This window comes from Aspergillus piperis (genome assembly GCF_003184755.1).
Source record: "Aspergillus piperis CBS 112811 unplaced genomic scaffold BO85scaffold_6, whole genome shotgun sequence".
NCBI classification, from domain to species: Eukaryota; Fungi; Ascomycota; class Eurotiomycetes; order Eurotiales; family Aspergillaceae; genus Aspergillus; species Aspergillus piperis.
In genome coordinates this window covers 25,409-37,101 of record NW_020291596.1, presented here as the reverse complement: position 1 = coordinate 37,101, position 11,693 = coordinate 25,409, and the positions used below count along the sequence as shown (strand labels likewise).

Genomic DNA, 11,693 nt, shown 5'->3' with positions numbered 1-11,693 from the left:
TGTGACGGACCCTTTACGGTCTCGGCTTTCCGCGTCAGTCTAATCCGAGATCGGAATTACGGAGGTTATTACCCACAGCGTATGTATGCTCCATCAACGTCACAATGTGTTCTCTGCCTCTGTAACTGAACATATAAACTTCGGCTACATGTACGACAGCGAGCGACAAAACTTCCTCGTCACCTCCAGCACCAAATCCACATGCTCCCGTTGATGCACCAGGTTGACTGCAAACGATCCCCGATGCGCCATATACACGCCCCCTTCCAACTGATAGAAATAATAGAGATCCCGAATCATGTCCCCCTTCTCCCCCAAAAACTTCACTCCCACTGTACTCCCTATTCCACTAACGACCACATCAAGCCAAGCACACCACCTTTGCTCAAATATGCGACGTAATCCTTCCCTCAAATAATCTCCCAAATCATTCGCCCGCTCCAGCGCCTCCCGACTCATCAGATTAGCCGCTACAACACCAGCCGTCATTGAAAACACATTGTTATTCCACGTCCCAGTATGGAATAAAGACTGCTCTTCTCCCTGCTTAAACAACTGCATAATTTTCTTCTTCCCGCCAAATGCACCGAACGAGAACCCGCCGCCGAAATGCTTCCCTAAAGTCGTCATATCCGGTACAATACCGTACCGTTCCTGAAGTCCGCCATAGCAGAGTCGTGATGTGACGACTTCGTCGAAGATGAGTACTGCCTGCAGTCGGGTCGCTTCGTCCCGTAAGAATTGCAGAAAGGGAATGTCAGCCGGGATCATCCCTCCCGCCGCCTGCATAGGTTCCACGAGGATGGCAGCAATGTCGGAGGTGAGTTTTGCTCGGGTATCTGGGATGTCGTTGTAATTCGCGATAGTAAATTCGTGGGGAAGGTTGAGGGCGGTGTTAGCCCCGAAGGTGAGCGTGCCGCCGTGATAGCCGTTTTTGAAGACGAGGATCTAGGGATGTCTTAGCTTTGAGCCAGTTGACTAGGTATAAACAAGTAGGAAGTACCTTCTTTCTCCCCGTGAATGCGACAGCAACCCCCAAAGCGAACATATTTGCCTCCGTCCCCGAATTACAGAACCGGATTGCGTCTATACTTGCGAACCGCGAGATAAGAAGTTGCGCCAGTTCACCCTCTTTGCTGGTAACACCGCCCAGCGTGAACCCTTGCTGCGTGACAGTTTGCATGGCCTCAATGATGGCTGGATGCGAGTGCCCGAACATGCCTGCTGTGTATTCGGAGACGAAGTCTACGTATTCGTCTCCGTCTAGTGAGGTGAGATAGCAGCCATGTCCGCCGCGGAAGACGAGTGGGTGCGGGATGTGAAAGAGCACACCGCGCGAGGTGCCATTGGGGATACTGTTTTCAGCTGTTTGAATGGCTGCGCCTGACTTTAAGTTCCTAGCGCGGAAGATTTCAATGTGATGGCTCAGGGAATTGTTTAGAATTGTGGCTAGGGATTCGTCTGACTGGTAGGCCATGGTGGTGATGTTCTATTTCGATTGTTAGAAACAAGTAGTTGTAAGTAAAATGTTACCCAGTATAGGGTGTGTTAAGAAAGATTGGGTCTGATAGCAGATGAAGTTAGAGAGGCTTGGAAAGTGCTAAGTTGCATAATGTGCCGTGCGGGGTTGAGACTGTCGAGATAAGCATCGGCCGATCAGTGCTGATTCTGATGCTGATTCGAATTGACGTTAGTGTAGATGCGAGAGATAGATACGTCTCACAGTTACTCAATGCATGTAGAACTGATAATCAGAAGACTTACTGATTTGAACCGTTCCTCATAGCGAGCTCTTACCCAAAAAGGAAATCCATACGGCCTCACAGAAAGTCATGAAAGATCACGTGAAACATCACGTGATAAACATGATTGAACGTTCCACAATCCGTTTGTTGCACTGCCTTCATCGATTTATCAGTATAAAAACCTTAGTAGGACGTACATCAAGTCCAGAGTCAGATTACCCTCTCTGCACATCCCTCAACGGCTCTTCAACAATCAATAGCCAAAATGCCACCATGGCGGACACCGCGAGTCCTTCTCACAGACTTTACCTGGCCAAACAACATCCCAGCAGTCCCAAGCGACCAGATATTACCAACCCCTGTCCGTTATTACCTGAGATCATTCTATCACTCATACTGTGACCGGGTCGGGATTTCCTTCAACAATCAAATTGCTCAACTCCCCTTTAGATTACTTCTAAAATGGTCTGACAGTACCCGCATAGAAGAGGTGTTGACTATGAAAGTTGCCAGACAAGCAGGCCTTCCAGTCCCGAAAGTCATTTGCTATGGGGATCATCTGGATACTCCTCACGCACCAATTCCGATCCTGATGACCGGTGTAGCCGGCAAACAGCTAGGTGAAGCCTACAAAGCACTCAATGACGAAGAATAAAACTCGTTAACGAGACAACTTGACCTCTTGCTGAAAGCAATCCGGAAGTGGAAGAGACTTTGGGGCGAGAAGAGAATCTGCTCCCTGATTGGCACTCCTATTCAAAGTACCAGGGTTCCAGACCACCGTATTGGCCCATTCGAGACAGAGAAGGAATTCAACGAATATCTCATCGAACTTGGTTGGCCGGGTGTGTTCCGATCGAAGCGGGAGTACAAAGAAGCCTTGCGATGCAGGGTATATCCCATCCAATCGTTTTCACTCACGGGGATTCGCAATATTATAACATCAAGGTACAGGATGGTCGCATTACAGGGCTTTTGGATTAGGAGGCTGCTGGCTGGTATCACTTGATTTTGACTGTAGATGGCATGGATTATATGTCGAAATTGGAGATTGCACGGGCGTTGACATCTTTAACTAGTGAGTCATGTTCCTGGTGAGTAACCTGATGAGTTCCGACGCAAAAGAGCTACTGGGGTGAATGCTGCTTTCATCATCGCAGGCTATCACAGCTGCTTAATGAAGTGACAAGAAGAACGGCCTTGGCAAATCACCTATAAGCTTATATTAAGGAGCCGATTTACTGGCTCGCTGCATTAGATAGTCGAGATAATCACAACACACCAAGCGCTATAACATACTCTTTTCACGTAGCCAACTACAGTACCACATACTCTACGCAGCACCAAAATTCTCCACCCTCTCCGTCCCACCCTTTCCATCCTCCGTCTGCAACTCCACCTCCACCCCATCATGCCCATCAACCACCTTCTTCTCCCCCGAAACATTCACATCCGTTGTCCGATGTCCATCCAACAGCTTCCGACTCACCGTATTCGCATAGATGGGGAATATCCATGCGAGGACATAGAAGGCCGTCGGGATCGCCATGGCCTTGTGAAAGTTGCCCGTATGGGTGGCCACGGCCCCAGTCATGGGCGGGATGGCAGCACCACCAGAGATAGCGGCTACTAGCATACTGCCGCCGCGCTTGGTGTGTTGGCCTAGACCGCGTAGGGCGAGGGTGAAGATTGTGGCGAAGCATGCCTGTATTAATCCAAATTAATATGGGGTGGGAGTGGAGGTGAGTGCGGGGCGACGTACACTTTCAAAACAAAGCACGAGAATCAACATAGCCACGCTGGTAGGACCAGATGTGGTGGTTGCGGCGACGCCGAATATGAAGCACAGTCCTAGGTATGTGGCGAGGATGTAGCGGGGTTTTACCCCGACGGTGATGAGGCCGCTGGAGACGAAGCGCATGAAGGTGTATAGGCCCTGGCCGACGGCGAGGAGGTCGGCTGATGAGATATTAGAGCCACCATCGAGTCAAAATGATATGGAAAGGAAGAGAGAGACTTACATGACTTGGCAGCACTATACCCCGCCTCCTCGGCGAAATTGATGAAGTAATTCGCAACAGCCACCTGCGCCCCGGTATAGCAGAACTCACTCCACACGCCAAGGAACAAATTGTACTGTTTCCTGAACGGCCCAACATCCGTCTCGGAGATATCCCGCTCCTGCAGACCCATGTCCGCATCGGTCACCTCCGGCATGGGCGCGATATAGAAGAGCGGGACAAGCAGGGCCACGAAGCATGCGACACCCAGGTACACCCATTGCACGTTCTTCAGTCCCTGTTGTGTATCGACGGTGTTGGCGAAGAAGACGCGTGAGGCGAGAAGCGGCGCCACGAATGTTCCCACGCCTTGGATACCCTGTGCTAGGTTCAGTCGAATCTCGGAGTATCGAGGGGGGCCACAGATAGCAAGGAAATTGTCGGCTCCGGTTTCGAGGGTCGAGAGGCCGGCGCCGACGACGAACATGCTGCCGCAGAAACCTCCGAAGGAAGCCTTGACGCCGCTGGGCCAGAAGAGGAGGCAGCCGATTGTCATTACGCATAAGCTTTTTAGAGTTGGGGTTAGTCGTGGAAGAAGAAAGGCCTATGGTGGTCTTACCCAGTCATGAAGGTTACGCGGAACCCGAATCGGCGGAGAATCCATCCAGAGACCGTTAAGGGACAGAGAAAGTATGCCCCAAAGTACGCAGCAGATAAACCCGATGACATGCTTGCGGTGATGTTAAGTTCATCTTGGAAATGGGAGTTGAGGGTATCGAGGAGGCCGTAAGCAAAGCCCCAGAGGAAGAAAAGAATGGTTACTGATGGGGGCAGATGTTAGTTAGTCGCCAGATCACACAATATTATGGGGACGTCGAACCGAGAAAATTAGGGAAAAGGGACTGCTTGAGCGTGATGCCCGAACCATCAGTAATGGCCCTGTCATCGATTGTGATACGGCGTCGCCACATGTTGGGCTATGGCGGAAGAAGGAGCAGTAGCGCGGATAATTGAGGAAAAGGGGACAGCTGTGCATCCGGGGTGCGAAGACCACGGTGCAGCCCTAGGGAAAGCGCATCCTTTTATCCAACCTGCATCTGGAGAAGCCCATGCTTCTGGAGCTTCGGGATAATCAAGACCGAAAAACAAGCCATGTGCTTGATCAGAAGGCTCGAGAGCTGCTGGAAAAGTTGAGCAATCCATAGGGAGTGGCCCAAGCCGAAGCCAGACCAGGGTCTCTCGACAACTGTTGGTTATGAAACGCCACAAGCAAGGCGGATATGCCATGGCCAGCCGCGTGGCCCGCAAACCGCATCCAGTCGGTGTTGGGATTGGCTGCATTGTTGGGTTGGGGTAAAAGCGAGAAATTGGCTATTAATTTAGGTTTTGCGGGGTTGGACCCCACTCGTGCGTCCAGGGTATCTGGGGAAACTTCATCTCTGGCTTTACCTGTACCTTAAACAAAGCCTTTTAAATATATCAGTTTGACATATGTAGTTCATTGGTTCTATAAGCGACAACTCGGTATGTACAATTCTCGTACAGTACAGCCAGATTCAACCTCTGACGGCATGGATATCAGTACATGACCCGCCAGACACATGGACCTCCAAGCCGTCCTTGCTATCGATCTGTTGTTCTCCATTTACTGAATACGACTTGATATTAAATGGCACCCTGACGGTACCCTCTGTACCACTAGGGCCACACACGCTCAGCTGTACGCTTGTCCCATTTATCCGCCAACTAGCCTGGATCGCCCCATGAGGAGTGGGCAATCTTCCCCGTGCCCATGAAACATTCACATCCAACATCGCGGGACGGAATTCCCACTCGGAAAATCCAGCCGCAGTTGCCTGAACACCGAGCACATATTCCGAGAGAACGTACGTCGGCGCAGCTGCCCAGGGGTGTGCATGCGACGTGTAGAGGTCAAGCCCGGGTCGGCCATCAGGGTAAAGGTATTCCCAAGTTGTACCAGTATAGTATTCATCCTGGGTGACCATCGCAGCCCAAAGTTGGCCAAGAAGCACGCTGATAGCGGTAGATCTGGCCTGGCTTGAGTTGGGGCTATTGCGACTCTCCTGCAAAATTGATTCTAAGAGGAAACCGGTGAGAAAAGGCGCAAGATTGGTTGTTGATGCGTTGGCAACGGAGCTCGACGTTTTGTAGCCGATTCCAAGCCCAAGAGAGGATAATGCCGCCAGGGAGGTTTCTGCTTGCGTGGCATTGGAGACCCCCGCAAGAATAGCCCAGGCAGTGCCGGTGATAGACTGCTCGGTCAGGTTGCTCAGGTCAGTCGCAAAGTATTCCAAGCGAGGATTCCAGAGCCGTTGGCTGATCGCAGCTTTGATGAAAGTCGCGGAGTGACTCCACATTGTCGCGACATCTGTCTCATTCATCGCGGACGCTACGTCGGCCATCTGGTCGAGTGTGTGGGCAAGTAGCCCCGATACTGCAGTGCCATTGTCGGGTCCCGAGAAAAATCGCCCGACGTCGGTGGCGACGGCTAGTCCAGATTGACTATCGATCAGTGGCACGATAGCTGCCACGCCCTTCTTGATCTTTGTCCAATGTTTGGCCACAAACGCTTTGTCGCCAGAGTTTCTGTAGTGACCAGCAAATACATTGAGAAGGAAAAGCTGGTAATCAAGAAGTCCAAAAGAAGCATACGTGTCAACATATTTCGCCGACTGGCCCATGGCAGGCGACATGCTGAAGTAGCCAGCGTACTGCGACGAGTCCGGTGCCTGACGGTCAATCCAGTATTCTAGGGTTTCTTTTATAAAATCGGAGCGATAGGTGCTGGACTGGATGACGCGATAAGTGTGTACAAAATCACCATTCCAGACAAGACGGTCCCTTTTCGCGCCATCTAGACAGACGGAGTGCTTATTGGCCATCACCCCATATTCCTCGAGGACAGAGCTGAGCGTCATTGAATTCTGGTACAGCTGGGTACCATTCTGTGCATGGACCTCAACATCCTTGACAAGAGCGATTTGATCCTGGTATGGCCCAAACCCCCAGGTACCGCCTGTCAGACTGCCAGAGGAGCCAGTACTACCAGATACGATTTGCAGGCCATCCAGTGCCACAAATGTCTCGGTTCCATTGATGGTAACAGTGTATCCGGTCGCATTGATAGAAGTCGAGATCTCATACCATTCTCCCTCCTTAATGTTGACAGGTAAGGTATAATGGTTCACTTTTCCGGTGGTGAGAGAGGTCTGATTCACCAGGTTCCACCCGTAACTGACAGCTAGTGTGTTTGCAGGGACGATCGTTCGATTGGTATTGACAAATGTCGACCCAGCAGGGTATTCGCTGGTAAGAACAAAATAAGGACCAAATCCGCCCACACCAGCGGCGACCTTCCAGCCTGTTCCTCCACGGATAACCTTGGTCTGGAACGTCATGGTGTAGTTTCCAAAGGACGCTCCTTCCACTGATTGAGCAGGTTGCTGTCCACGAAGAAACACCCCTTCTTCAGTGACTTCCCATGTTGATGGTGCGGTATCTGCAGCAATGCATGCTTGCTGGACTGTGCGTGGCCCCAAGGCCCATATTTCATTATACAGACTGTTTGAGCTCTCGAAGAACCCTGGCAGTTTGTTTACCGGAGTGCGGTCATTTCCAGATTTGATACCAGCTTCGCATATGCGAACACTGCCATCTGTGAGGAGCTTGAGGTTCTGCCAGCGAAGGCCACCTTGAATGAAGAATGATTCCACCATCCCGGGTGAGGTGACATTGAACGTTTCGACGCGGAAGGTATTAGAGAGACCGTTGGAGAAGGTCCATGGGCCATCACCAAACGGCTCGTCAAGACCGGTCTTGGATTCGGTGTACTTGGCCTCGATCTGGACTGCAGTGGATAGAGAGTCAACATGGAAGAAGGGGAATCCCCCAACTTCGGTACCGTAGTCTAGGGTAACCAATGAGCTTTTCTGGTCAAGCGTGAAGCAGGATGCGTTTCCATGCTGGGTATAGTTCGCGAATCCCAAGCTGGTTCCATATCGGGTAGGGAGCACGATAGTGTCACTGTCAACTTCGTTAGCAATTACCAAGTCACTAGGGTGAATATATTCACGCGCCTTTGGGCGCCTATGAGCGACGCGAACAGCAAGCTGCTGCACGTAAAGATGGTCAATGGCTTCCCGGACATTTTCATTTGTGGCTGTCAAGGGGTCAATCCTACGAGCTTCCTCCAACGCTGCCATTCAAATAAGTACCCTGACTAGTGAAATGTCGTCAGGCACCAGCTTTACCCCAGTGGTCGATGTGATTGACCTGTCGGTCAATACTAATGTCGGGATGTGGGCACCTCTGGCTATCTGCCACGGCGATTGGTGCACGGGCTATCGCTTCCCCGAATAAATTATATTGAGGGTCCTATCCCCGCATTCCTGACGGGCTAATTTGTGCCGAATCTGTTGCATGTTCTCACTGCTCTCATTTCCCAGTGGTTACTTCTTTCCCAGATTCCCCAGCAACTTTCCGAGCAGCAGACCTGGAGCCCCACGTGCTTATCAGGACGAAGCTGAGGGCAAAACACATCAGCCAGAAGAGGAAAGTAGAGGAGAGGCTAGTCCGCCTTCTACTTTGGGAAGGTGTTTGGGACATACCTGGCAGGATTATACCGCCTCGGAGTTTTCCGAACGCAGTTAGCGTAGCCTCAGGCATTCCATGTCGTCTTGCGGCCTGAGGCATCACGTTTTAATCACTTAAGGAGATCGATACCCTAGGAGGACAACTTCTCTCTCCAGGTATACCTTCAATAAATGGGTATATTCTATTCTTACGTAAAGATAATATCGCCCGGTTACACCTCGTACCCGGAGTCCTGTCGAGAGTGGAATCATGCCTCGCAGGATCTAACCCTTGACAATGAATCTGGTCGCATCCGGCGTTTGCGCCTTCAGACTGACTCTGTATTCAGATCAGGCCACCATCTAACACATACAAAGTACATTCATCATCAGGGGGCTTGTCCCGCAGAACCAAGATCTAGTGATGTCGATCTGTGGGAGGCCTAACACGCCAACACGGGAAGATCATCGCCCTGCATTTCAATCTCGTATCCGGTGCGGAGAATAAGGAAGAGATATGAAAACTGAAAGTGACTTGCACTATGGCTGAAGGCTATACCTACCTGCCTCGCAACTGCATTCGAAAACCATTAGGCGAAGATGGCTTTCGAAGTATTCCTCTGAGCTCTTTTTGATCCTACAAGACCACGCACGGCATCCCCCTCGGCTAATCAACACAGAGAGTCTCCGAATATTCCACGGCGACTACAGCGTAATCTTGTCCTTGGCCGTCAGATCAGCCATATCAAATCTTTATATGACGTGAGCCTACTGTACCAAATGCAGGCATAGCTGCATCACCCTAATCAGACCTATGCCATTCAGTGAGCATAACTCAGCTATCAGGCTCTATCCGGAGTGTCCGGGGGGAGTCCATTAGATACCTACAGCTTCGCGCGGAGCCAAGGGTGGCTTTGAGTCTATCCAACAATACTTGCGTCGAGGATTGGGCTCAATCAAGCGACTCTTTGGACGCCTCACACTCCTGTCCATCCATGTCCAGTAGATGCTTCATAAGGATTGTACGAGCACTCGTAACCAACACTAGCACAGTCCAAGCCTGGTCACCTACACAACTACAGTCAGTCCATCGAGCAATATAAATACCATCTCAAGTCACTATGCTAACTACCTGATACACATCCAAGCCATCACATCGTCAGTCTTTCCATCGAATTCGGAATATTCAAATTCAACCAAGCAGCCTTTTAGCATTCCCAAAATGCAACTCTTCTCAGCTCTCACCTTTACTGTGGCTACCACACTCCTCACCTCCGTTCATGGAACTGCCACTATTGGCCAAGCCTGCAGCGGCAGCAGCACTTATGACTGCACCGACGATTTCAACGCTGTGGCAATCTGTAACGGCGCACGATGGGTAGAGGCCGCCCAGTGTGGAGGTGGATGCTGCGCCTGGCCCTTGGGTGACCCCGCTCCGTTCTGTAGTTGCTAGACGACGGACTGAGGTAAGCTCCCTATAACAGTCCTGATATGGGCCCTGGAATGTACTGACATGGTATGTTCTTGTCCTAGCACAGAGCCACACCTTGAGTGTATTTGGTCTTGTCGCTGGCAAAGTTCGGGGTCATTGTCTTAGTATCTCTTGTGGAGTTATTTCATCTGTGATGTATATACGTTCTATGAGTGACTGTGTGGTCGTGTCCGATGCAATGACCTATTCGGTCATTATGGACGAGCTGCGTACTCCGGATGAACTAGAAAATTCCGAGGACACGGATTTACGTCCCAAGAAACCCAGTCAATTTCTCCTTTCAACGAAGTAAAGCATGTTGTAATCAAATCGTCAATGAAGCATGTCTAGGAAGATAACAATACCATGCTTCCTGATCAGTTTCGAGCACCGGAATAGTATGGCCCTTCCGATGTCGATATTTCTATTCATTGCTCAGCCTCACCTTTTGCACGATGCAATCCTGGACAAAGTGGACGCTGATGGTGACCAGCTGACCGAGCCATTCTTAGAATTGTGGAATATATGCATGTCAGTTTCGGCCAATCTCAAGGCCAACGAGATGATCTGTCTCATTGATGCCTTAGACGAGTGCCAGGACGAGGATCGGAATCGGCTCATCAATGCTGTCAACGATTTCTACTTAGGCCCCCACAATAATAGCAAGCTGAAGTTTTTGTTCACAAGTAGACCCTATGAGCATATACGACGTGGACTGTCTGATCTCATAACAGTTCTACCCACAATCCACTTAAGTGGTGATGGCGAGAGAGAGGCTGAGCAGATATCAAGTGAAATAAACCTTGTTATCTCGAGAAGAGTGCACGATATCAGCAGACAGAGATCATTGATGGATGAAGAGTGCGAAATGCTCATAGACAGGCTTACTGCGGTTTTAATTCGGACTTACTTATGGGTAAGCTTGATATTAGATGTTCTCGAAAATACTCCGGAGTTCTCAAAAGGCAAGGTCCACCGTATACTGAGCGACCTACCTACCACTGTCGACAGAGCCTACGATAAAATATTGGATCGGAGTCCTGACAAAGGGAAGGCAAAGACCCTTCTTCATATTCATAACAGCTGCCATGCGACCTCTTTCTCTGGAAGAACAATCTCTGGCTCTTGCACTTAGTGCAGATTATCAAGATTCGACTGACATAGTTGATCACATGGAACCCAAAATCGCTCCAGAAAGACTTTAAGAGAACTTTGCTGAGTCTTCGTGATAATTCCGGATGACAAGGTCTACCTCCTTCATCAAATCGCGAAGCGATCTTGGTACAGGATAGTAACTTTACTCCGAACAGAACTCTTCCCCAATACACAACAACCTGGAAGTATTCGCTCCATCTCGCTGAACCAAACCGGATTCTCGCAGAAACATGCATTTCCTGTATATCTCTTGAAACAGATGACTCATTCCAGGAATGTATGCTAGAGTACTCATCATGTTATTGGGCCACTCATTTCCGCCAAGCTTGCATTCCAGGCGAGGATCCGCTAATAGACCGGGGGAAGTCACTTTGCGAACCAAGGTCGGATATATACCGAACATGGTATAAAATCCATGCCGTAAAGGCGGATGATGTTCCTGACAGCACTTCAACGCTTATGATTGCATCATCAATGGGGCTCACCGGCTTGGTCAAGTCAATTCTTCCTGCAGGGAAAGCAACCCTTAACTCAAAGGATTTGCAACACGATCAGACACCGTTATTATGGGCAGCAGGACGTGGTCATACAGCAGTTGTGAGGCTGCTGCTTACCGCAGATGAGGTGGATATCGACTCTAGGAACTCAGTTGGTCGAAGCCCATTATCATTGGCAGTTCAGAATGGCCACAAGGAGGTGGTGAGGCCCCTTATCCAGGAACTAATCTATT

The 11,693-nt window shown here is 50.1% G+C and overlaps 5 protein-coding genes across 5 annotated transcripts; 2 read left to right on the top strand and 3 right to left on the bottom strand.

Moving 5' to 3' along the window:
* Positions 1-85: 85 nt before the first annotated feature.
* On the bottom strand, positions 86-1,773 carry BO85DRAFT_476634 (aminotransferase class-III). Its single transcript, XM_025662791.1, has 2 exons — positions 1,004-1,773; positions 86-948 (listed from the first exon to the last, which is right to left on the bottom strand). The coding sequence occupies exons 1-2, from the start codon at positions 1,475-1,477 to the stop codon at positions 145-147; spliced, it is 1,278 nt and encodes a 425-aa protein (XP_025516795.1). The 5' UTR covers positions 1,478-1,773; the 3' UTR covers positions 86-144.
* A 237-nt stretch (positions 1,774-2,010) lies between these two features.
* Positions 2,011-3,014, top strand: BO85DRAFT_467675 (uncharacterized protein; the record flags this gene model as incomplete). The annotated part of the gene is made up of 3 exons (XM_025662204.1): positions 2,011-2,365; positions 2,438-2,637; positions 2,730-3,014. 3 exons carry the CDS (start codon positions 2,011-2,013, stop codon positions 2,841-2,843), a joined length of 669 nt encoding a protein of 222 aa, XP_025516794.1. The 3' UTR covers positions 2,844-3,014.
* Positions 2,740-4,766, bottom strand: BO85DRAFT_511229 (glucose/galactose transporter). The gene is made up of 5 exons (XM_025664577.1): positions 4,626-4,766; positions 4,365-4,566; positions 3,767-4,311; positions 3,508-3,704; positions 2,740-3,450 (listed from the first exon to the last, which is right to left on the bottom strand). The coding sequence occupies exons 1-5, from the start codon at positions 4,714-4,716 to the stop codon at positions 3,079-3,081; spliced, it is 1,407 nt and encodes a 468-aa protein (XP_025516793.1). The 5' UTR covers positions 4,717-4,766; the 3' UTR covers positions 2,740-3,078.
* A 535-nt stretch (positions 4,767-5,301) lies between these two features.
* On the bottom strand, positions 5,302-8,458 carry BO85DRAFT_476633 (Six-hairpin glycosidase; the record flags this gene model as incomplete). The annotated part of the gene is made up of 2 exons (XM_025662790.1): positions 5,302-7,961; positions 8,374-8,458. The coding sequence occupies 2 exons, from the start codon at positions 8,456-8,458 to the stop codon at positions 5,302-5,304; spliced, it is 2,745 nt and encodes a 914-aa protein (XP_025516792.1).
* A 1,101-nt stretch (positions 8,459-9,559) lies between these two features.
* Positions 9,560-10,121, top strand: BO85DRAFT_518787 (uncharacterized protein; the record flags this gene model as incomplete). The annotated part of the gene is made up of 2 exons (XM_025664996.1): positions 9,560-9,779; positions 9,871-10,121. The coding sequence occupies 2 exons, from the start codon at positions 9,560-9,562 to the stop codon at positions 10,119-10,121; spliced, it is 471 nt and encodes a 156-aa protein (XP_025516791.1).
* Positions 10,122-11,693: the final 1,572 nt, after the last annotated feature.